The sequence below is a fragment of the Schistocerca gregaria genome, chromosome 7 (genome assembly GCF_023897955.1).
Source record: "Schistocerca gregaria isolate iqSchGreg1 chromosome 7, iqSchGreg1.2, whole genome shotgun sequence".
Classification (NCBI taxonomy): domain Eukaryota; kingdom Metazoa; phylum Arthropoda; class Insecta; order Orthoptera; family Acrididae; genus Schistocerca; species Schistocerca gregaria.
The window spans coordinates 528,977,036-529,004,054 of record NC_064926.1 but is presented as its reverse complement, the minus strand read 5'-3'; the positions used below and the strand labels follow the sequence as shown (position 1 = coordinate 529,004,054).

Here is a 27,019-nt window from a genome sequence, read left to right as displayed (position 1 = left end):
CTCGACCGATCGCCTTGTCATAATTTGCGAATGGCGTGATGGGCTGCAGTGTTGATGGCCAAGTGGTGAGCACACAACTCTCCAAGCTACTGTCGCGTCCCTTGCCTTGTAAGCGCTATTAATGGATCGACTACCTCCTCAGCATAGAGGCTGTGTGCACCCTGCCACACCCCACCTGTCCTCCAACCAAGGAAAAATTCTAGGCACTAGCAGCAGCCTACTTACGTCCAGGCAGTAGGAGAATAAATTGATGCCTTGGGATCACGGTACAGGCCGGAATATGTCAGGTTCGGAGGTAAATCTATTTTGGGGAGGGGGGAGGGAGGGTACTCAAAAATACAAATGGTTCAAATGGCTCTGAGCACTATGGGACTTAACTTCTGAGGTCATCAGTCCCCTAGAACTTATAACTGCTAAAACCTAATTAACCTAAGGACATCGCACACATCCATGCCAGAGGCAGGATTCGAGACTGCGACCGTACCGATTGCGCAGTTCCAGACTGTAGCGGCTAGAACTACTCGGCCAACCTGTGCGATGGAGGGTGCAATGGGTTACTGACACATGTCGAACTGCACCTGTTTTTTATTAGTTCTGTGAGTGCAGTACCTCCTTTTCCACCCCTCCCACCACTCTCCCCCCCACCCAAAAAAAAACCTAAATCGTGGATTCCACTCTCAGCAGCTTCCTTCTTTTAGCAAAACGCAGACAGCTACAGGGAATACTCTAGGAGTAATATCGCAGAGAGTGCAGGAAGCAGTTTTACGAACAGATAAAAAAGTAGATGTTGAGAATTAGCAAACGATTTATTCATTTTACTGCAGTCATCCACATATACATTTCGTCAGCAGCAACACTCGAGTGTTGCAAGGCTATAGGGCTGCGCAGCGCAGCCCAGATACACGGCGGCGCAGCTCTGAAGCAATCGTGGCGAGTGCCCGGGGAACCCCCGGCAGAGCGGGCCTGTGGCACCGCCGACGCATACACGGCTCCCGGCTGGCCCCGAGGCCTGCAGCGGCCGGCAGAGGCGCTGCCGTCGCGGTCGCGGTCGCCACCTGCCGGCACTACAGGTTCGGCACGTCGGGCACGATCCACGTGTTGGCTGAAACACACAGATAGGCAGAACGTCACACCGGAGCCCTCGCTGTGCACACGAACGAGCACAAATCATAGCTACAAGCCAGAACGAGACACTTTCAAGAACATCCACAAGGGTGGAGGGGAGTGGAGTGGGCCTGATTCCTTCCCTCCCCCTCCCCTCCCCCACCCTTCGTTGTCGACAACAAAGCGACGTTATTTATGATGCCGCCCATCAAAAATAAACATGGCGCATGCAGTTGTTGATACCACTACACTTCGTTCAAGTCCGCTAGACTGTAATATTCAGTTGAGATGCTAGATCCCAAATTAATAGAGTGGCGGACGGGAGGGAGGGATACACGAAAATGGGCTAATGAGCCCGAAACTAGCAGAGAGTGTCGAAGTTAAACACACCTCCCAACAAAAAAGTGGAACATCGAGAATAGGAGGAGGAAACACATTTAAATGAGTTATAGTTTGGCAATATGAATCCACTTATCAGCATAATAGTGTTCCTCCCTCTGGCTTATGGTTCAAATGGCTCTGAGAACTATGGGACGTAACATCTATGGTCATCAGGCCCTTCTGGCTTAGATATATGCACTGATTTGGTTGGAAAAATTGCCATAAACCTTTAGTGTCTTCCTCTGACGCGAGTTGGACCACGACTGTTATAGCTTTTACCAAAGAAAAACTACCTTACAGCCGCATATTTTCAGAGGGAATGTGACTCTAAAGGTAGCAGACGAGATTTGCTGTCTGAGCAGTAAAATAACTTACTATTACCGAAGTATAGAGGATATCAAGGATACACTGGCAATGGCAAGAAAAGAGTTCCTGAAGAAGAAACATTTGTTAACACTGAATATATTTTCAAGCATCAGGAAGTCGTTCCTGAAGGTAACCTTGAAATCAAGAAAAACGTGGGCGATAAGCAATTCAGATAAGGCAGGAAGACAACTTTTTGAAATGTGGTACAAAAGGTTAATTCTGGAGGTTAGATGAGTAGATGGCGTAACTAAAAATGAAGGACTGAAGAAGTTAGGAAGGAACAAAATTTGTGGCATTAAGTTGCCTAAACGACGTAATCGCTTGATACGACATATTCTCAAACAGGGAGGAATAATAAATTTAATACTGGAGGGTAGTGTGAGGAGTAAATGTTGTAGAGGGACACCATGAGAAGAATGCAGTAAGCAGTTTCTAGTGGATGTAGACTGTAGTAGTTAATCGGAAATCTAGAGACTTGCACACGGTAAAGCAGTGTGGAAAGCAGCACCAAACCAATCTTCGGATTGAAGGCCACAGGCAGCAAGAATAGTTTAAAGGAAACGCTGTAATAATCTGTTTCTTGTAGCGGCCATTATCGCAGCAGCTGTGTATAAATGGCAGTAGTTTCAAAGAAAATGCCTTTTTTGCATGCTGCACATCGAAATTTCTATTTTTACTTATGCACCAAGACGCGTTTCGCCTTTTCTAGAAGGCATCTTCAGTGGGTGTCACGAAATATTTCAGGGTGCATAAATAAAAACAAAAATTTCGATGTGCAGCATGCTAAAAAGACATTTTCTATGGACCAACTGCATTTTATGCTGTAATGACTTACTTGAAGGAAATTTGTCGGCTCTAACAGAAAATACGCCTGAAAATTTTGACTTCCGAAGTGTAGTTGAAACATAAGTCGTTAGAGAGCGTAAAAGTGTATCTGTGTAAGGTGAACGAAGGAATTCTTGAGATAATGATGATCAGAACATCGTCATACCACCCATTACAGCGTTGTAGTGTGCCAAATTAGAATATTATTTGGAATAGATGATATATTTGCGTTATTGTAAGTGTAGCAGAGACAACAGCATTCGTGTCTTGCATGCAACTATCTTGCTAAATGTCACGATAATGGGGTTGCTGAGGAACGAATGTTAAGGTGGCAAATGTAGCTAAGAAACTGTGAGGACATCTTCCGATTTCCACATAGGTTCGCAAGGTTCAAGTGGCTCTGACAACTATGGGACTTAACATCTCAGGTAATCAGTCCCCTAGAACTTAGAATTGCTTAAACCTAAGGACAACACACACATCAATGTCCGAGGCTGGCTTCGAACCTGCGACCGTAGCAGTAACGCTGTTCCGGACTGAAGCGCCTACAGTCGCTCGGCCACTGCGGTCGACTGGTTCGCAAGGGTTGCGGCTATATAACGCATAGAAATTGTGCAGCTTCAGCCGAAGTTTATCAGGCACCTGAAAACTTCTACACCTGTCAATGCCGTGTTCTCCCTCAGTCGCACAATATGTAGAGTGTATTCGTATTTTCTGACGCTTAACAATTGCAAACACGCAGTTTACGTTATCTCGAAGCTGCTGAGACATATCACAGTGATGGTTTGAACAGATAATAAATACGGAATTAGCGTCTAGTGCCTCCATGATTATCAGAGACGAGCAACAGTGCCCTGTAGAAGTGTCTATCTGAGATTCCGCTGAAGCAAGCTGAAAGGATGGTTATCCTTGAGAGAAAGAAAACGGTGGTGTATGTTTTCATACTCAATCGTACATGTATTTGTTGCCTGGCGACCGAATCACATATGCAGATATTGCCAGTTTTAATTATAGATACAGAAGCTGATTTAAACTGTATACAAGGCATAGGACTGCAGTGTAGCGTAGCGACCATATAAGGTCATATTAGTGCCAGCCTGAGCTTTGTAATGCAACAGCACAAGCTCCAGTCGAGCACGGTATATCGTCACTTTAATGATTCAATAAGGCCAATGCGATGTTGGGAGGATAGTAAGGTTGTTGAAACACCAATCTTAGCCGTATTGTACAGACTTGTGAATCATGAGAGAAGGCATGTTTCTTTTCAGACAGTGGCGGTGGCCTTTTAGAATAGGTGACTGGTAGTGGAGCACACGCACAATAAATCGACTGCTGCCAACTGTTTTTTATAATGTAATTATTCTTAGTCTCGCAGCCGTGCCAGGACGACAGGGCTGTGATGAACGAGGATGGGGCACGGAGCTGCCAGTTGGCGTTAGCGGTTAGAGACCTCGCCAGTCCCTCTCTGGACGGCATGGTGCACGTGGCCATCCCAGGCTATATCCAGCAGAACAGCCGACAAGGAGGAGCAGGTCGCACGCTGTGCGCACCCACCATCATGTACCATCGCAGAATGGACATCTGGGCGTGGTGGGCAGCCGTGCATTGGCGGTGGACATATCAGATAAGTCATCGTCGATTCTACGCCAATAACGCGAGGCCCACGTTGCCAGCCTTCACTGCTCGGTGGAGCATCCGCGTCAGCATCACGGGGTGTGCAGGCAGCCAGTGCAACAGAACTCAGCGGTCAGCCGGCCGCTAACCCGGCGTATTAAACAGTGCACAAGTATGCAAGAAGAACATTCCCTGCCTCCTCCTCGTTTCTCACTAGTGTTCCACCACCCGCTCACGCCATACTCTTTCGTAACTGCTCCACCCTGCTCTGGGAGATGACACAGCCATAATATCATCATAATATACTGTCGCGTTGTTAAAGTACAGCTACCTATTGTCGCTTGCCATAAACTCTCCGCTTGTATCACATAATCGTGAAGCGTAGTTGTGGATATCTGGCATACTGTGAAGTGTCAGTTGTGGTTACACCATATCCCGATTCACAAAACTAAATTCTGCTACCCAGCAGACTGAAGGACCACCCCTAATGAGAATGCAGACTAACAGAATGTGAAGTGTCGACTGTGGTTTCAGTACATCCCACGGATGCATGAAACCAAATTCTGGTGCTCAATAGAACGAGGAACCACCCCAAATGATAACGCTAACTGACTAAAAACGAGAGTAGTGCTGCGCAATGGAAAACATTTTATTTAAATGAATATTACTAGGGTGGGTCAGATAAGCATGAAGAAAAATGGATACCACATTATTGACGTAGATATGTCAGCAGGAGACGTGATTTTCTAGCTATGAATGGAAATAAAAGGCTACTGTAACAAGTGAGTTTAAACTGAAATTACATACTGACGCCTCAATATGACCTTGGAAAATGTGGGTTGGAAGGATAAAACCCAGTTACGTTAGTACATCGCGGAGACGGACAGTGACTATGTAAGTTGTTAATTAGACGTTTCCTTGGTTGATTTGAGGGGAGGGGACCAAAAATCAAGGTCGTCAGTCCCATTGGATTAGGCAAGGGCGGGGAAGCAAGTCGGCCGTGCCCTTCCGAAGGAACCATCCCTGCATTTGCCTGAAGCGATTTAAGGAAATGACGGAAAACATAAATCAGCAAGGCCTGACCTCAGTTTGAACAGTCGTCATCCTGAATGCCAGTCCAAGCCGTTAACCATTGTGCCACCTCGAGCGCTGGTAATCAGACGCAGAAAGTACATGGAAAGTTAGAAGCCAACATCAACAGAGTGCCAAAAATGCACGTTGAAAGCAACAAGCTAGGTGCGTGACTAAAAGAGCGTCCACTTGGCTCCAGACGGGAGTGAGTTGGATTCATTTGTAAACTGCTTCAGCACTTGCGCCGATGTGCCGTCTTACCAATCGCACAGTGCGTAAATAATACAGGCTGAATGAGGAGATGTCAGGCCACCCTTTGTACTTAGCGCTACAGTACAAACATCAATCCAGTGGTAGCCAAGCTCGCTTCAGCCATCATCTCTCCCGTCCCAACCTAAGGTGTTTATACTTTACAAGAGGCTCAACAACACTGTACTTTACAAAAGCCTAAGGTAAAGTCATTACTGTACAAAACCCTAAGGCCGGGTGCTTACTCTACAACAACCTGAGAAGAACTGTATTTTATTCAAAAAATGGTTCAAATTGCTCTGAGCACTATGGGACTTAACTTCTGAGGTCATCAGTCCCCTAGAACAGAACTACTTAAACCTAATCAACCTAAGGACACCACACACATCCATGCCCGAGGCAGGATTCGAACCTGCGACCGTAGCGGTCGCGCGGTTTCGGACTGTAGCGCCTAGAACCGCTCGGCCGCATCGGCCGGCTTTGTTGTATAAAACCTAAGGCAAAACGTCATCTTTAAGGGCCACCTAAAATTCGGTCATCTTGGTGCCAGAGTTGGAAAACGCCGCCTGTGGGAAAGCTGATACAGAATTCCGCTGAATGAAAAATACGAGGGCTGTTCGGAAAGTAAAATCAGATAGGTCGCGAAATGAGAACCACAGCAAAAATATTTTTTTTTTTTTAAATCGTAACAGTTAGCCACACCTTCCGGCTACCTCTCTAAATAGTCGCCACTCCGACTTAAACATACCAGATGTCGTTGTACAAACTCTCCAGCACCCTAGTCACAGAAAGCAACCGCCTGTGCTTTCCACCGATTTTCTACACTGGTCTTCCATTGGTTGATTCCGCCAAAATGTTGTCTTCGTAGCCAGCAGTTCATGTGACCTGAGATGAACAACGGAGGGCTGTATTGTGGGTGACCAAACACTTCCCATCGAAAGCGCTACAGGAGCGTCTTCATTGCCCCGCTGAATGTGGCTGAAAAATATCTTGAAGAAAGAAACGCATTACTTCTACATTATGTGGGTTGCATACCTTCGGGCAAAATCTCTCACCAGATCAACTTATTTGGCGGGAGACACTGTTGCTTTAGACATTTCTACGTAATGACTCTGCTCTCTGAACTGAAAAGAGCGACAGACACACTAAAGACACAGCTCAACACGTCTGTGCAAAGTTGCATAGGATTTTCACAATGCTTTCCATTTCGCGCCTAATTGGAGCTTACTTTCCGAATACGCCTCGTATGTAACAGCGGTAAGCAATCTCATTCCACGACGATGCGAAAAAATTGCAACACCAAATAATAATTAATGTGGAGTAACGACATTTCGGGAATACGTTTGTCTACCTAACATACTTTAGTGGTTCAGGTTGCAGTATCGCGGATTAAGCACGAATAAGCCATTGTAACTGTGAAATTCTGATACGTGAATTACCGGTGTAAACGCCAGAATATTGAAAGTAAGCATGAAAACGTGCAAGCATTATGTTGCAGAAGTGCCAGATGTCAGTTTGTGGGATGAAGTTCTATGACTCTTGCACTTGCTCGGTCAATACAGGGACAGTTTACGCTGATTGCTTGTGACGCTGGAGATGTCGTCCTATGATGTCCTATATACACTCGATTGGATACGGAGCTGGGGATTGAGCAGGGCAAGGCAAAATGTCGACACTCTGTAGAGTATGGTGGCTTACCACGGCGGTATGAGGGCGAGCATTACCCTATTGGAAAACACCCTGAATTGGCAGCACAACAGGTCGGACCACCAGAGTACAAATTGGCAGTCAGTGTGCGTGCCATAACCACAGTAGTGCTCTTGCAGATGTGTGAAGTCGCATCCTAAATCGTAACTACAGTGCGTCTACCATGCAGAGAGAGGTTGGGTGTAGTTCCTCAACGGGCCTCATCCTAACCAACATACGACCATCATTGGTACCGAGGCAGAAAACGTAACAGATCTCCTCCACCGTGCCCTCCAATGAGCTCTCGCTTGCCAGCACTGAAGTCGTAAATGGCGGTGCTTTGGGGTCAGTGGAATGCACGCTACAAGACGTCTGGCTCGGATCTGTCCTCGAAATAGCCGATTTGTAACGCAGTTCGTTGTGTCACTGTGTTGCCCGCAGCTGCTCAGATTGTTGCTGTAGATGCAATACGATGCGCCAGAGTCATGCACCAAACACTATGGTTTTCCCTATCGTCAGTGTCACGTGAACGCCCCGAAACCATTCCCCTTGGGACTGTACATTCTTGTGACCACCGCTGCAAGGAATCATGTATAGTGGCTACAGTGGCTGCATTGCTGCCAAATCTTTCTGCATTACCGCAGAAGGAACGTCCAACAACTCGTAACCCTATTACACTACCTCATTCAGTCCTTGCGAGGTGTTGATGATGTCGTCTTCGTCGCCTGAAAGACATTATTGAGTGACATCTACTCACCACGTCCAATCTCAAAGAAAACTAACGCTCACAGGAGTTACAGTGCTCATTTAAAGCAAACGTGATTTGCATCGTCGTACTAGCGCTATGCGACTGGCGCGTAATTTGAAGAGACGTCATTTTCCAGGTGTAGAAGTAGACCTGTCAGTTTTCATTTATCTCGCACAGCTCCTTCATGCTGTTGCGACTTTTCTCGTCAGTGTATTTCAGTCAATCGCTCAGAGACTCGCAGCTACAGCCAGGAGGTTACATCCGTTCTATGATATGATTCTGGAAAGGAAGAATGAAAGGCTCTGCATGTAGGCACGGTGCCTGTGCGCGGATTCTCACGAAAAATACAGAACGACCCAATGAGAATGCGGTATTTTGAAAGCTTAAACTGGACAATGCGCCAATCCTTCGCTACCAACATTCACTCACCTTGAGAGAAGCTGCACCCGCCTAGAGATGCCTTACATGGCTAAAAGAGGTACTGCGAGGAATTCGATGCATCCTTCGACAGAGGAATCTGTGTTCTTCATCCCCTTCTGCAGAGCGTTCTGGAGAAAGAGAATGCCAAGCTCGCTATCCGTGGACGGACATTTGCCAAAAAGCATTACAGGTTCGAGGTGTAAGATTCCTCTTACAGCGGACACATACGTAGGTCACTCCATTTGTCAAGCCTTCAGGTCTAGGAACCTCGGCTCAGGTCTGTAAGAACAAACAGTGAAGCGGAAACAGCCACTGTCAAGGCTAATCCACATCTGCAATTACAGAGCAGTGTAATGAACGACTACCTGATCAAGGGAATTTGGACCACGTTACTGTTGGCAATGTCTTCTTCCCACACTGCACAGTACACAAATGACTGAAGAGATATGATGGTCAGTGGTCCATCCATAAGATATCTAAACACATAACGATACAAAAAATAAGACAGATGTTTTAGTGAGCGTTTTAGGGAGGATGCTGATATGATGACGACGGATGAATCGTCGGAAATATAAATGACTGGTGGCCAGTACTAAATAGAAAAATACAAATCTCTCCTATGCATATACAGAGGGTTGTCACTGAAGCCGATAAGGAGCTGTCTCCATGGTCTGGGTCTACAATGACTAAAATAATTAGAAGTCGTTGGTAAAAAATATTATATTTTCCTTAAGTGGTGGTACAGGGGTCTTCATAGTCAGGAGGGATACAGTTGCAAACAGAGAGCTATAGAGGCATCAAATAGGATATACATTAACTAAGCGCCTTGTCAGAGGTTACTTCGTATCAGCTGAGGGCACTACTTTCCCACATGACGTCCCGAGCAAGAGTGGCCGAGCGCAAGCTAGAGACTTGTTGGTAGCCGCGGAGCGGCGCTAGTCTCGACACGTAGGTACAGCGATACTAGTAGGGACCGCGGTCGATAACTACAACCCCCAACAAGTGTGGTATCGAACGTTGATACCACAGATGCTCAGTAGCTGCGCTGGAGGATTTATACGACATTTGACTGGGAAAAGCTCTTACAACGTGCAACGTAATAAATTCAGGTACAAATATTTTTCTGTTCATTATTATTAGCAATGATCTAGACAAAGTTCCCAGTAAAAATTATAGATTCAAGAAAACTGTGACATGGTTTTGTTAATATAGTCTTCTGCCTGAATGGAGTTGTTCACTCTACTCTATCCTCTGCAAGCTTCTTCATCTGTGAGTAATTATTGCCACCTGTATGCATTTGAACCTGCTTACCGTATTAATCCCTTTGTCACACTCTACGATTTTTGCTTGCCATACTTACCTCCACAACCGAATTAGTTCCTTCACGCCACAGGATATGTCCTAGGAAGTGATCCCTTCATTTAGCCAATTTGTGCCATAAATTACTTTTCTTCCCTAATTCGATTCAGTATCTGCTTATGAGTATCTGCATGAGTCGAAACAAGGCCCCCGGAGTAGACAACATTCCATTGGAACTACTGACGGCCTTGGGAGAGCCAGTCCTGACAAAACTCTACCATCTGGTGAGCAAGATGTATGAAACAGGCGAAATACCCTCAGACGTCAAGAAGAATATAATAATTCCAATCCCAAAGAAAGCAGGTGTTGACAAATGGAAAAATTACCGAACAATCAGTTTTTAAGCCACAGGTGCAAAATACTAACGCGAATTCTTTACAGACGAATGGAAAAACTAGTAGACGCCGACCTCGGGGAATATCAGTTTGGATTCCGTAGAAATATTGGAACACGTGAGGCAATACTGACCTCACGACTTATCTTAGAAGAAAGATTAAGGATAGGCAAACCTACGTTTCTAGCATTTGTAGACTTAGAGAAAGCTTTTGACAATATTGACTGGAATACTCTCTTTCAAATTCTAAAGGTGGCAGGGGTAAAATACAGGGAGCGAAAGGCTATTTATAATTTGTACAGAAATCAGATGGCAGTTATAAGAGTTTAGGGACATGAAAGGGGAGCAGTGGTTAGTAAGGGAGTGAGACAGGGTTGAAGCCTCTCCCCGATGTTATTCAATCTGTATATTGAGCAAGCAGTAAAGAAAACAAAAGAAAAATTCGGAGTAGGTATTAAAATCCATGGAGAAGAAATAAAAACTTTGAGATTCGCCGATGACATTGTAATTCTGTCAGAGACAGCAAAGGACTTGGAAGAGCAGTTGAATGGAATGGACTGTGTCTTGAAAGGAGGATATAAGATGAACATCAACAAAAGCAAAACGAGGATAATGGAATGTAGTCGAATTAAGTCTGGGGATCCTGAGGGAATTAGATTAGGAAATGAGACACTTATAGTAGTAAAGGAGTTTTGCTATTTAGGGAGCAAAATAACTGATGATGGTCGAAGTAGAGAGGATATAAAATGTAGACTGGTAATGGCAAGGAAAGCGTTTCTCAAGAAGAGAAATTTGTTAACGTCGAGTATAGATTTAAGTGTCAGGAAGTCATTTCTGAAGGTATTTGTACGGAGTGTAGCCATGTATGGAAGTGAAACATGGACAATAAATAGTTTGAACAAGAAGAGAATAGAAGCTTTCGAAATGCGGTGCTACAGAAGAATGCTGAAGATTAAATTGGTAGATCACATAACTAATGAAGAAGTATTGAATAGGATTGGGGAGAAGACAAGTTTGTGGCACAACTTGACCAGAAGAAGGGATCGGTTGGTAGGACATGTTCTGAGGCATCAAGGGATCACCAATTTAGTATTGGAGGGCAGCGTGGAGGGTAAAAATCGTAGAGGGAGACCAAGAGATGAATACACTAAGCAGATTCAGAAGGATGTAGGTTGCAGTAGGTACTGGGAGATGAAGAAGCTTGCACAGGATAGAGTAGCATGGAGAGCTGCATCAAACCAGTCTCAGGACTGAAGACAACAACAACAACATCTGCTTATTAATGATTCTTCCTGCTCACCCAATCTTCATTATCCTTTCGTGGTTGAAAGGAACTATGTTATTCTTGTCTGAGTGGCTTAGTTCGACATTTCATTTTGTTACAAGTCTACCCTCCACACAAATACATTCAGAAAAGGGTTCGAAACACTTAAATTTATATGTTAACAAATAGTTCGTTCCAAGAAATAATTTTCATAATATAGCTTATCTGCGTTTGATATCCTATCCTCTTCAGTTATTTTGTTGCCCAAATAGCAAAGTTCGTCTACTTCTTCTACTGTCTCATTTCCTAATCCGAATCCTACAGCTTTACCTGAATTAATTCAATTATATTGCATTACTCATATTTCAGTTCTGTTGAAGTTTATAATAAAACTTTTTTTTTTCAAGACACTACCCATTCCATTAAACTGCTGTTCTAGGTAATTTGTTATCTCTTCTGCAATTAGAAGAGTTTTTTTGCTTCTTCCTGAACTTCGTCTTTCTTCTTTTCTCCTTCATTTCCTTTACTGCTTCCTCAATATACAGTTTGAACAACGTCGGAGACACTATACATCCTGCCTCATTGCCTTCTGAACCCCTGCTACCCTTTCATGGCCTTAGACGATCGTAAACACGTTTCTGTACAAGCTGTATGTTATCCCTGATACCTTCAGAATATCAGAGAGTGTATTTCAGTCTGTCAAAAGCTTTCTCTGAGCTTCTGCTACATTTATTACCAGTAGATTTGACCAACACGCAAGTATTTTGGAGATGATTAGTGAAGTCAAACTTGAATCCCTGGAGGAAGAGGACGTTCTTTTGGCAGGGCACTAAGGCCGATATTCTTTTGAGGTAGATTAAAGAACGAATCTACTGCCGCCGAAATATATTTTACGTGAGTGCTATAAAGCTAACAAGTCAGAAAATATGCCGTAAGTTATAGGTAAGTGCATGTTGCACAAACGCTTGTACTGTTTTGATTATCATCTCACTCTGAATGTAGATGCTGATAAACGTGGGTGAAAAAAAGTATAGAACAGGAATATTTCGACAGACAATCTTTCCGCATGTTCACGTAGGTTTCTGTTACAGATCTGGTTAAGTAAACTACGGTCGCTCGTTGTCTCGTGAAAAACGTTCACTGTCGAACAAACTGCTACGCGGCAGAATTCAGCGAATTTCACGAAGTGCCTCCGACCGGGCTGACACCTTTGCAGTGTAAACATAGCGCGGAACGATTTAACGTCAGGATGCGTCAACAGAGTGTAGACAGAGCGCTAATTATACGGGCGAGCGGTTTAAACGCCAGTCACGTCTGGTCACGACCGGGCAGCGCGCGCACCCCTCTCCGATAATCAGTTAAACACACAGCCGCTCGGCGTGCCGCCGGAATCCCATTATCACGAAGCGGCGGACAATCCGTCTGAATAATAGATAATGTCGCGAGAGCCGATCAGTAGACGCCGCGAGGCCCAATAAACACGTTTGTGTGTTTGCTGGAGGTCCAAAAAGTGAAATATGCCCATCAGTCTCCGTGACAGGATCATTTTTAATATGCGTCTTGAAATGTTTGTTTTGTCACCTGATGCAGTGTTTTCCAAACATTTGTTCTGTTTCGATTTTAGTCTCGCTCTGTCTACCGTACTCTCTCGGAAACCGAAAATGTGTACTTCAGAGTTCAGCACCACTGTCATTCAAAATAAATTATGTGTGGTCCACTATGTTCTTCGATGATTTCTTGGATGTCTCTATCAGTCATGGAAATTTTATGAACTGTATGTTGCGAAAAGTAATGGAGAAATATTCGAATGTGGTCCAAACCAGTATCTTAATAAGAAGGGAATAGTTACTGCAGGAACAGAAGTGCAAGAAGTTTCATTCTCTACTTGAACGACTAGACCGGGCTCTTTGAGATTGGACCACGCATCCTAGATATCCTGAATATCTCTCCTATCAGTCACCAGGCACATTTTCTCCGGTATGTCGGCAGGTATTTATAGTTTTGTCTTTTCAATGTGTACCTGGAGACAGCACAAACACACTACGGGCCATTAAAATTGCTACACCGCGAAGATGATGTGCTACAGACGTGAAAGTTAACCGACAGGAAGAAGATGCTGTGATATGCAAATGATTAGCTTTTCAGAGCATTCACACAAGGCTGGCGCCGCTGGCGACACCTACAACGTACTGCCAAGAAGAAAGTTTCCAACCGATTTCTCATCCACAAACACCAGTTGACCGGCGTTGCCTGGGGAACCATTGTTGTGATGCTTCATGTAAGGAGGAGAAATGCGTACCATCACGGTTCCCACTTTGATTAAGGTCGGATTGTAGCCTATCGGGATTGTAGTTTATCGTATCGCAACATTGCTGCTCGCGTTGGTCGAGATCCAATCACTGTTAGCCGAATATGGAATCAGTGGGTTCAGGAGGTTAATACGGAACGCTGTGCTGGATCCCAACGACCTCGTATAACTAGCAGTCGAAATGGCAGGCATCGTATCCACATGGCTGCTAAGGATCGTGCAGTCACGTCTCGATCCCTGAGTTAACAGATGGGAACGTTTGCGAGACAAGAACCATCTGCACGAACAGTTCGACAACGTTTGCAGCGGCATGGACTATAAGCTAGGAGACCATGGCTCCGGATAACCTTGACGCTGCATCACAGACAGGTGCGCCTGCGATGGTGTACTCAACGACGAACTTGGGTGCACGAATGGCAAAACGTCATTTTTTCGAATGAATGCAGGTTCTGTTTACAGCAGCATGATGGTCGCATCCGTGTTTGCCGACATCTCGGTGAACGGCCATTCGATGCGTGTATTCGTCATCACCATACTTACGCATCACCCGGCTTGATGATATGGGGTGCCATTGGTTACACGTCTCGGTCACCTCTTGTTCGCATTGACGGCACTTTGAACAGTGGACGTTACATTTGAGATGTGATACGACCCACTGACTCTACCCTTCGATACCTGCGAAACCTTACATTTCAGCAGGACAATGCACGGCCGCATGTTGCACGTCCTGTACGAGCCTTTCTGGATATAGAACATATTCGACTGCTGCCCTGGCCAGCACATTTTCCAGATCCCTCACCAATTGAAAACGTCTGGTCAATGGTGACCGAACAACTGGCTCCCCAAAGTACGCCAGTCACTACTCTTGATGAACTGTGGTATCGTGTTGAAGCTGCATGGGCAGCTGTACCTGTACACGCCATCCAAGCTCTGTTTGACTCAGTGCCCAGGCGTATCAAGGCCCGTATTACGGCCAGAGGTGGTTGTTCTAGGCACTGATTTCTGAGGATCTATGCACCCAAATTGCGTGAAAATGTAATTACATGTCAGTTCTGGTATAATATATTTGTCCAATAGCCGTTTATCATCTGCATTTCTTCTTGATGTAGCAATTTTAATGGCGAGTACTGTAAATTCTGTTTAACACGTTTTCCATACGACGCCCACGGAAGACAAAACGCTTCGGTTTGTTTCTCATTCCCAACAGAAGTGATTTTTGAAGTGGAATTGTACGTGTTCATTCGACAGAGCTATCGCAAATTAGCCTAGTGCCTTCTGCATTTTATCCAGATCTATTAACATGAAGACGCTTTCCATCGATAGTGGGCCTCGCATGAAAGGCCTGATGGGCAGTATTTGTTGGGCTGGCTGCAGCTACATTTTACAAAAACGAAATTGCATATCTCTGCCGAATCACCAAAGAAAATACACCTGACGACTCTTAGGAGCGACTTTCTATAGAGTCTCGGGTCTTTCCAGACAAAGAGCACGCAAGCAAGTACTAGGGTAGACTGCTTTCTCGTTTTGAATGAACGGGGGTGGATTAACAGTTGCGGCTTTTGCTTTACAAGTGACGGACATCATCTTAACATTTTGGTCGGAACCGTGGATTAGGACCTGTTTTTTATTTATTTCTCGGCCAATGTGGTTTGTTACACCAGTCGAAAGTGTAAATAATTATCTAAATAAAAAACAATTTAATATAAAATGTTTTAGAACAGACTATGACGAATAAAACTATTTCTTCTTGTCCGATACTGATAGTCTTAAGAATCTGCAGTTGTGAATTTTTAACAGTTATGAGATACATCTAAAACTTAAGACGAAAAATGTCAGTTGCGTCCAATGGATAATTGATGTAAGGATAGTATACATAAGTCACAAACAGTTTAACTGCACTGCAAATGTTATAAAAAACTATTGTGTATTTGTCTCAACAGCAGTTACCAACGGCACTCGTTAATGTTATCTATTGCAAGCACCCTTCGTTTTTGTTTTGAATTTTACAACCATGTAGAAGCTATTAAAAATTTGTAAGCAGAAATTCTCAGGACTAAGTCTGTGGGTTTAGGAGCGTGTATGGAAATAGGAGAAATTATTTTATATTTTTAGTGCTGTTTAAAAATTTATATAAAGTATTTTTGTGTACATAATTACTTTCTGCTCTTTGTTGATGTGTGTGTGGAATTTTTCACTTAATTTCAAACATTTTGACGAGATTACAACACAGGCATGCGGTAAATTTTAGGTTTATTTCAGTTTCTTTTCATCTGACTGCGCCAATATAGTGATTCATCCTACGTAGCTCTTGCCGCAGTGGATACACAGGTTCCCGTCAGATCACCGAAGTTAAGCGCTGTCTGACGTGGCCGGCACTGGGATGGGTGACCATAAGGGCCGCCATGCGCTGTTCTCATTTTTCGGGGTGCATTCAGCCCCATCATGCCAATTGAGGAGCTACTCGACTAAATAGTAGCGGCCCCGATCACAGAAAACTATCTTAATGACCAGGAGAGCGGTGTGCTGACCACATTAACCTCCTATCTGCATCCTCAGTGAGGATGACACGGCGGTCGGATGGTCCCGATGGGCCACTTGTGGGCTGAAGACGGAGTGCTGCTACTGCTACTTAAATTTCGAGAAAAGGCCGTGAAGGTAAAACATGAGAGAGAATCAAGCTCACCCAGAGGCCTTCCACCAATCGTTCTTACTGTGTAACATTCGCCGATGGAACACTAAAGGGTGGATATATCAGATGTGCGCGACTACCCTCCACCACACGCCAGACACTAAAACCAGTTAGTGTTGCACTGTCACCCAGTTCTGATCTCAATTGAAAGGTTCGGGTCTCTACATCATCGAGAAGTTCGTTTAAAATTAATTGCAAAATTAGTGCCGAACAGACAACAGAAACGAAAAAATCTATATTGAAGACGTGTGGAAAATATTCTGTGTTGAAAGGTACGTATACAGATAGATAGCGCGTTTGTATATGTGTGTGGCCGGCCGCGGTGGTTTCGCAATTCTAGGCGCGCAGTCCGGAACCGTGCGACTGCTACGGTCGCAGGTTCGAATCCTGCCTCGGGCATGGATGTGTGTGATGTCCTTAGGTTAGTTAGGTTTAAGTAGTTCTAAGTTCTAGGGGATTAATGACCACAGTAGTTGAGTCCCATAGTGCTCAGAGCCATTTGAACCATTTTTTTTTATACCTGTGTGAGGGTGAAACTGATCAGGGACTCGCAAACACAGCATTAAAGGATGTAGACAACTAAAGTGTCTAGAAATATGTATCAGAATAAGACGCTAACGACTGGAGATATTCAAAGAAACAACTTACCGTAAGAGAGAAGCGGTATGTGACTCATTTCTTGCTGTTTTTAGACCGGTAAAACAAAAATCAATCGAAGCATAGATATAAACAGAGTAGATAAAATGCTGATAATTTCTTGAGGAAGAGAATGTGGGCGAGTGTATGTCACCGAATTAAACAAAAAGGTATCATTAATCTAAGTCAGTAAAAGTGGGTACTTTCAACGGGAGTCCCAGAACCGACAAGAATTAGGAGTTCAGAGTCGGAGACCTAGTCCGGTGCCATATCATAGTGGGTTACAGTAAAAATTATTATTTATTTCGCATCAGACAAAGGAAACTACTATGACCGTGAATATCTTTTTAAATATCTGTTGAAATGGAAACAAGAACCACATAAACAAAAGACTAATTACTCCAATGTGTATGCAAAATTTTTACAGAGTTTATATATCAATGTGTCACTTACAGCCACATGATGCTATTTTTATTTGGGAAGTACACTGCAGATCCAGAAAGTGTTATAAACAAAAGACTAATTACTCCAATGTGTATCCGAAATTTGTACAGAGTTTATATATCATTGTTACACTTAGAGCCACATGACTCTATTTTTATTTGGGAAGTGCACTGCATATCCAGAAAGTGTTCCTCGTTGGATTTGCTGACGCCACTTTGGTGCTCTTGTGACATGGAGCTGACTGAGGTGACACAGAATCCACGTTCTGCAGCAAGGAGGCTGGCTTGACTAACAGTTTTCTCAGCATGGAATGTCAATGTACGAGAAATGGCCCATCATAGGTTGTAGGGGTTTTTTCTTTGCATCATGTCTTCGGAATACACGTAAAGAGGGTAGGAGCTCAGAATGGATGAATACAAATGTTACCGACTGATATCGAATATTAATAATTTTAAACTACACCACTTGTAGTTTTAAATTGAAAATTTAAGTTGGAATATCATACTCCACTCGTGGGTGATCAAATAAATCGGCCGGAAGTCTAGTTGTAATGTCATAAGTCACTTCTGCAGCGGTGATGCTATATTCTAGAATCATATAAGTTCGGAGAAGGTTTAAAATTTTTTGCCATTTTTCCAAACTAGCGAAAGTTGGGCTATTAATGTTGTCTTGATGTTACGACGCCAGTGTTCGGTTTCGCCGTTCGACGCCGGATGGTAAGCAGTGCTTCTGATGTGGTATTTTCCTACGGTCTTTCTGAGATGAGTGAACAATTTACACTTAAAGTGTCGTCGTCTGTCGGTGGTGATGATTTTTGGCACTTTCGAAGGTGCGATCCATGACAACAAAAGAGATGTGATAACACTTCCTGCTGAGATGTCTTTCAGTGTGGTTGAGCGTTAAACCTGCAGATCAATTTTAAGAGATACGTGCAGCCTTGAGAGCAAGGTAAAGGTCCCACACGATCAATAATCAATCGCAATAAGCGACTCTCAAGTTCACTCGAAGCTCCACAAGCACTCGGTGTATGAAGCTGTGAGGACGGTAGCTCAGATGGTAGAGCACTTGCCCGCGAAAGGCAGACTTCCGTGTTCGAGTCTCGGTCGGGCACACAGTTTTAATCCGCCAGTAAGTTTCATATCAGCGCTCACTCCGCTGCAGAGTGAAAATCTCATTCTGGAAACACTGGATGTATGTTTTCAAATTTTTGCTGGTTGACAGCGAACACATGTTTTTGTACAGAGCATTATATCTTGTGAAGGCTAAATGAAGCGTTGTTGAATCGGATCTACTGAGCCAGAATGAGCCAAGCCATGTAGCGCAAGGAAGACTTCTTGTCGGTAGGATGAATTAACATATGGGCTGAGTATATCCCTAGAATTATAACAATGGAGCTTCCTTCAGGTAACATTATTGTTGTAAACATTCGGAAACTGGAGTCTGAAATGTACACTTTTACCAGTTCTGAGTCACTGATTTGTGTCTTTGCAGTATTTTCGTATGAATTTCTGGGTCGTAACATGATTTCCGCTACTCTGTAAAATGAATCAGCAGCGTCTGGCTCCAGGAAGTTATCGTATGTCTATGGCGCATTAACTGAGAAATTCCAGAGGCTATGTTGCCTAGATGTTGATTTTTGTGGTCACAGTTTGAAGGCAAATTTTAATGTCTTGTTATCTGTTAATATTGAGAATTCTTTGTTTTCGAAAAGTTGAGGGGAATATTTTGCTGCCGAATAAGTAGGCCACAATTTACAGTTGTAGGTACATTGTGTGTCGGTGAGAGACATTTAGAAAAACCCAAGTGTAGTTCTGCTACTGTTTTAGGATTAGCGAAGTCCTTGTTTATTTTCACTTGGCTTTCTAATGGTGAAATCCCATGATGTGACAAATGATAACTCAAGAAAGGTATCTCTCTCCATTTTCTTTCTTGCTATTGGTGTAAAGAGGTACCTATATGACAGTCTGAGGCATCACCCAACAAAATTAAGAGATGTGTTCAGACATGCTGAGCTGCGATAGCTAGTACTTCTTTTAACTTCGTGAATGATGTGCATGATCCGGCAGCCCATGTAACACGGCGATTCTCCTTCCTCTTGCCGTTCTTGCGTAAGTTAAACAAAGGTTGTTGGATTTCTGAATTATGTGGGAGAACATGTCTGTAGAAATCCAGAAGGCCTGAAAAAACGACGTAGTTCTGCCACAGTTTTGGGATTAGGGAAGTCTTAGTTTATTTTCACATGGCCTTCTAATGGTGAAATCCCTTCAAGTAACACATGATAATTCAAGAAAGGTATCTCTCTCCAAAAATACGTTTTCCCATGTTAACGTTAAGATGATATAAGCCATCTGTAGAAGAAGCTAACGCAGATGCGTTATTTGTTCTTCATCTGATGGTGAAGCAACAAGAATATCATCTATATAGTAAAATAGTAAATCATTCAAAATACTATGAATAAATTGATGAAATGTTTATAGTGCATTTCATAGACCAAATGGCATCTTTAAAAATTCGAAAAGTCCCAATGGGATGATAAAAGCCGTTGTAGGCACATTTGCTGGCGTAACAGGATTGTGGTGATGAGCTCAGATAAGGTCAATCTTCCAGAATACGTTTCTGGTTGGGAGATGACTGTTGAAATCTTGTAAGTGTTGTATTGGATGGTCGTCTGACACTGTGAGAGCATTTAAAGCTCTGCAGTCTCCACATGGGTGCCACGTTCCATTTTTCTTTGGAGCGAGATGGAAAGGATTGGACAGGCAGCTTCTGGAAGTGGGACATATACCAAGGTTGATCACCTCCCGGAATTCAAGTTTTACTCGCGCTAGTTTTTGTAATGATAAACACGTGCCCTGAGCATGCACTAGATGTTCTGTTGCTTTGATTTTGTGTTGCATATTAGCTTCAGGAAAACCCCAATTAGGTCTCTTCGTCGTAATGTTAGGATATGTCTTTGTGCAGCCTCGATGCCTATGCTGTGGGTGAATCAAAAACACTTAACTGTCAGCTGGTACGAGTAGGGTGCCTGCATTAGCGATTAAGGTTTCTTAGAATTTAGTAACTTTTCGACTTCAAGCAACAGACTATAATGACTCAAGAAATCGCACCAATATTTCACTGATGAACATCTGTAAGAAGAAATAGCCACGGAAATCTTCGTAGAAGGCCTGTTTCGAGGTTCAGTTGTTGTTCCTCATACGTGTGTATTACGGAGCCGTTTGCAGTGTAGAGTTGCCACTTCCGAATGTTTTTGTAATGTGGTACTGTTGCTGTCAATACGGAAGCATTTGTTACTGAGTTGACCAAATATCGAAGACGTGTGTTGCGACCCGTTATGAACAGGCGGTGGTGTTGTGTTCAGAAATAAATGAACATGGTGGAGTGCATCTCTTCGCATTCTGTTTGGATTTATAATGATATCGACATACGGATTGCTTCTGTGACCTGCAGGTCCATCGTGTTCGAGTTCGTAGTTACTGAATCTGTATCGTTAGTTCCGAAAGTTGCCTTTCCAGTGGGGAAGGCCAGTCATCTAGGTAGGGACACGAAACAGTTTTCGTACTGTATACGAACAGGCTGGGTGTCGCAATCGCTACGTTACTGTCGGCCATTGAAGCCATTGCTTCGAGATGTACATCTCGTGTAGCTGCTAATACAGAACACACACTGGCTCGTAGTCATTAAAGAAGTATACGTCTTAAAAAATCATCGGCTACTTGCTTACCGGCAAGAGAACGCGTATCTCGAAGCAAACTAGATGGGTTTTTGTCTCGTAGATCTCATTCGGATATCATGTTTTTAAACATTACTGACTCTGATTCTTCAAATTCTGCATTAATATGTTTTTTAAGTCTGTTACATTGGGAAGCTAAAATGGTGTGGACATTAAATCTCAAGTCAGCACAGCAATGTCATTATTAACCGATCCCAAAATGAAACGATATTCAATCGTCTCTTTGCTACTACACTCCTGGAAATAGAAAAATGAACACATTGACACCGGTGTGTCAGACCCACCACACTTGCTCCGGACACTGTGAGAGGGCTGTACAAGCAATGATCACACGCACGGCACAGAGGACACACCAGGAACCGCGGTGTTGGCCGTCGAATGGCGCTAGCTGCGCAGCATTTGTGCACCGCCGCCGTCAGTGTCAGCCAATTTGCCGTGGCATCCGGAGCTCCATCGCAGTCTTTAACACTGGTAGCATACCACGACAGCGTGGACGTGAACCGTATGTGCAGTTCACGGACTTTGAGTGAGGGCGTATAGTGGGCATGCGGGAGGCCGGGTGGACGTACCGCCGAATTGCTCAAGACGTGGGGCGTGAGGTCTCCACAGTACATCGATGTTGTCGCCAGTGGTCGGCGGAAGTTGCACGTGCCCGTCGACCTGGGACCGGACCGCAGCAACGCACGGCTGCACGCCAAGACCGTACGATCCTACGCAGTGCCGTAGGGGACCGCACCGCTACTTCCCAGCAAGTTGGGGACACTGTTGCTCCTGGGCTATCGGCGAGGACCATTCGCAACCGTCTCCATGAAGCTGTGCTACGGTCCCGCACACCGTTAGGCCGTCTTCCGCTCAAGCCCCAACATCGTGCAGCCCGCCTCCAGTGGTCTCGCGACTGGCGTGAATGGAGGGACGAATGGAGACTTGTCGTCTTCAGCGATGAGAGTCGCTTCTGCCTTGGTGCCAATGATGGTCGTAAGCGTGTTTGGCGCCGTGCAGGTGAGCGCCACAATCGGGACTGCATACGACCGAGGCACCCGGCATCATGGTGTGAGGAGCGATCTCCTACACTGGCCGTACACCTCTGGTGATCGTCGAGGGGACACTGAATAGTGCACGGTACATCCAAACCGTCATCGAACCTATCGTTCTACCATTCCTAGACCGGCAAGGGAACTTGCTGCTCCAACAGGACAATGCACGTCCGCATGTATCCCGTGCCACCCAACGTGCTCTAGGAGGTGTAAGTCAACTACCCTGGCCAGCAACATCTCCTGATCTGTCCCCCATTGAGCATGTTTGGGACTGGATGAAGCGTCGTCTCACGCGGTCTGCACGTCCAGCACGAACGCTGGTCCAACTGAGGCGCCAGGTGGAAATGGCATGGCAAACCGTTCCACAGGACTACATCCAGCATCTCTACCATCGTCTCCATGGGAGAATAGCAGCCTGCATTGCGGCGAAAGATGGATATACACTGTACTAGTGCCGACATTGTGCATGCTCTGTTGCCTGTGTCTATGTGCCTGTGGTTCTGTCAGTGTGATCATGTGATGTATCTGACCCCAGGAATGTGTCAATAAAGTTTCCCCTTCCTGGGACAATGAATTCATGGTGTTCTTATTTCAATTTCCAGGAGTGTATTTGCGGCAGTAAATTCTTACGACACTTGCAAAAACCATAACTATACAGTTTTTCGACATAAAAGTGGCATTTTCATAATTCTATGCCGGTGTCGTCCATGATGAGTTTGCTGTTAAAAACTTATGTACATTGATGCGGAGACATTGAAATAATGATTGGACTGATTCGTATGTACTCATTATCACGACGGACCTACGAGTTTTGTATGCTATTAACCATAATTATTTATTTCGCACCACATTATTGAAACTACCACGAAGACACATAATATACATGTATTTTTAATATCAGTAGAAATAAAAAAGATAAAAAGATAAACAAAAGATCAATTACTCCAATATGTATCCCTAATTTCTACAGAGATGTATGTCACTTGCCGTTACAGACAAGCCATCGTTCGGGTATGGAGGCTCCTATTTATCTCTCCCTACCCCCTCTCCCATCCCATCAAACGACTCAGATTTTATCTAGGAAACTGCCATCGGTCGCTCGAAACTAGAGAAAAGTGTTTAGGCACCTGCCTATGGAAGGTTACTATACTCTGTTCATTCTATATTTGACACTTCTGTAAACATTGCACTATGTATTCTTCCGTGTTTACTGTTACCTTCTCACAGAACATATCACGCCGTCTTTACAGTCCCGTACGATTATGAAGGTATTTTTATGCTGCACATCATCGTACTGCCACATTTAACATGCATTGTAAAAATTTATATATTTATTTACTTAAATACAATTTTTCTCGTTTATAGGGTTAAATATAGATTTTTGGTTGCTTTTAATCTCTTATAGGTATAAGCCAGAGTGTATGTGTGTTCGGAATATTTTCCCAAACCCCTGGATGAATTGAAACAAAATATGCCACAGGAACAGTAGGCCTTATGAGCTTCATCACTGTTGGGGTTTATAACCTCCTAGCTTCAGCAGGAGTGGACATACAGGAAAAAATGTGTTTTCCAGCCCCCAATGTGTAAACTTTCATGCATGGTACGGGAACAGTGTTGGTCTAACAAATTTATCTGCTCTGCAGTGTTGCCTCCACGTTAGGAGCAACACTTTTCCAGGATTTTCAAGGCCTGTACAGCATGACAGGTGTGCTGTTGTAGTATCGGCCTGCTTTATTGAAATGTATTGCCGTAGCTACACATGTCAATGAGTGTGGCTGTGGACAGATTGAGACTGATAATCAAGGTGATGGAGAAAATAGACAGGGAGAGAAGGGGGGGGGGGTGTAGAAACATGAAGCAGGTGGAAGGTGCAGAAAGTTAGCGACCAGGAAAGGAAGAAGGCGAGGAGGAAGAGGAAACAGAGAGGGAGAGGAGGTTGTGGTTACAGGGAGGGAAGGAAGACATGATCGGAGAGAGAGTTGGAGGAAATATGAGATAGAGAAGAGCAGGAGTAGATAAAGAGTGGGGAGGAGGAGACAGATAGAGGTGAAAAGAGGAGGTGGACACACTGACAGGGAACAAGTGGACGCGATGAGGGGGAAGAGAGGTATGTTCAATATATGAGGCCAATGAAAATCTGGGAAAAGATGTGAGGAAAGGGCTAGTATGTTAACAACTGGCGCTACATTATAAATTTATTTTTAAATAAAGGAATAATTACCTTTTTATTTATATTTGTTGAATCCATGTTTCTCTATTCTCACTTGTTTATACCAATCAGCAATATTTCTATTTCTGTAAATGTTGAGGTGACATGACCACAAAGCATATAAAATTAATGCTTTCGTGGCGACATGTTGACAAACTGGCTATTGGCATGTGCATGATATACGGAATATTCCCGACATTTCAAGTGGGTCACTTTCCTCCTTTGCTGATCTAAGACACTCTTTGGTCTTCCTCGACCGTTTGAAAATTGTCTTTACGCCATGTATGCGTAATATACGAACGATTCTGTCCGTCACTCTGGGAATGTATGGCAAAAAAGCCGTACCCGAAATTTCTTTTTCTGATTTCTTACTTCGCTGAGTGTTTGGCTCTGTTACAAAATGGTTAATTGGCTCTGGGCGCTATAGGACTTAACATCTGAGGATATCAGCCGCCTATAACTTAGAACTACTTAAACCTATCCAACCTAAGGACATCACACCCATCCATGACCGAGGCAGGATTCGAACCTGCGACTGTAGTGGTCGCTCGGTCCCAGACTGAAGCGCCTAGAACCGCTCGGCGCCCACAACGGCCAGCGCTCTGTTACACTTCTAATATAATTTGTGGAGCACCCGTAGCTCCTCAGAACCCTTTCCAGGTGCATTTCTCGTCTGAGGTGCTGCGGCTAACGTATTCGTCCTGCTCGCGTTATGAGCGTATTAATCATGCCTCTTTTCTGGCGCGGGTGGTGGTTTGATAGTTTGTACAGGTATCGGCCCGTGTGTGTCGGTTTTCGATACAAGCTGTGTCCGAGGTTTTCACCATCCCTTGTGACCAGCACATCTTGAAATAGCAGTTTCTTCCGGAATGACTGGAAGATTAATCAACACCAGGATCAAAGAACATAAGACACATCGCAGGTTGGGGCAGGTGGAGAATCGGCCGTGGCACAGAACGCACTTAATGAGACCGACCACGTAATAAAATTCGCCGTTACGGAAGTTCTGGCTGTAGAGAAGCACTATCACATCTGCTTGCTCACAGAAGCTGTAGAAATACAAAAACACACGAACAGCTTCAACAAGAAAGAGGAAAGCCTTAAGGTAAACGGATCCTGGCATCCCGTTGCAGGTAGCAGAAGGAGAACCGCACCGGAAATGAGCGCAGAGAAGCCCTTGGGCATTGGCGTGCCAGGTATATATCTTCTGCGGCCGCTAGCGCGACTCCAGTTTACCATCGACAATGGAGGGTGAAGGTTTGACAATGCCAGCCACTCGTGTTGGCGAAACGTCAGTAAAATCATCAGATGAATGTCGGCCGAAGAACCAGAGACAGAAGCCAATAGGCAGTTTGTGACAAAGTATACAAGTTAAAATACTCCAAATTTTGTTACTTTAATCACTTGCTTTTTCAGCATATACTGTCACTTGTCGTAAGTATTTCTTTTTTGTCAGAAATATCTGTCGTCGTTCGTTTATTTTCTTTGAATTCCCTTAATTAATAGGCTATAGTTCCATAATACAAATAATTTTTGCAGTTACTTTATACCACACGGAATCAACGTTGAGGATCTGTTCTTACCAGTCCAGTGGTTTTCTTCACTATAGCACCACCTCCGTTCAGACATAAAGTCCAATATTAAGTAAACGTTTGCCGGCCGTTGTGGCCGAGCGGTTCTACGCGCTTCAGTCTGAAACCGAGCGACCGCTACAGTCGCAGGTTCGAATCCTGCCTCGGGCATGGATGTGTGTAATGTCCTTAGGTTAGTTAGGTTTAAGTAGTTCTAAATTCTAGGGGACTAATGGCCTCCTCAGATGTTAAGTGCCATAGTGCTCAGAGCCGTTTTTTGAAGAAAACGTTTATGAATAAACATGGATTTAAAACTGAACCACATGCCTCTTAATAGGACTCAATAAAAACTAAATGTAGGAACAGCAGTAACAGTGATGATAGGCGATAACAAAGAGCAGTTAATAGCAATGATTAAGAATGTCAAAACTATCGAATGTTTCCATTAACACAATGCGTCGGAGTGTGGAGACGGCTTTCCTTCAATGGTTGCACAGACTCATGTCAATCAAAAGAGTAAATAAAGATCATAACCGTTTTCGTTCACTTGCTCCCACTGGCTGGTTTCACTCAAAAGAATGAGTGAATAACTCAACCGACCTAAAATATTACAACAAAGTCAGTCGATTGTCTTCCAACAACCGACTGCGTCGATTGTTTTCATTTTGTTGTTCCCGTTGCTAAGAGAATTTGTTGTGTCAAGGCTACTTGTTTTCACAAAAGCTGTAAATTTAAACATGAGTAAACAGATACTCCGCCGGCCGCGGTGGTCTCGCGGTTCTAGGCGCGCAGTCCGGAACCGTGCGACTGCTACGGTCGCAGGTTCGAATCCTGGCTCGGGCATGGATGTGGGTGATGTCCTTAGGTTAGTTAGGTTTAAGTATTTCTAAGTTCTATGGGACTAATGACCACAGCAGTTGAGTCCCATATTGCTCAGAGCCATTTGAACAGATACTCCAAATAATTATCCTACG

At 44.1% G+C, this 27,019-nt stretch overlaps 1 protein-coding gene across 1 annotated transcript in view; it reads right to left on the bottom strand.

Moving 5' to 3' along the window:
• Positions 1-787: 787 nt before the first annotated feature.
• LOC126281371 (carbonic anhydrase-related protein 10-like) overlaps positions 788-27,019 on the bottom strand; it is a 358,790-nt gene continuing 332,558 nt past the window's right edge. Inside the window, exon 11 of the mRNA XM_049980286.1 lies at positions 788-1,102. Within this exon, the coding sequence (XP_049836243.1) occupies positions 1,065-1,102 (38 nt within the window). The 3' untranslated portion in view covers positions 788-1,064. The remainder of the gene's footprint in view (positions 1,103-27,019) is intronic.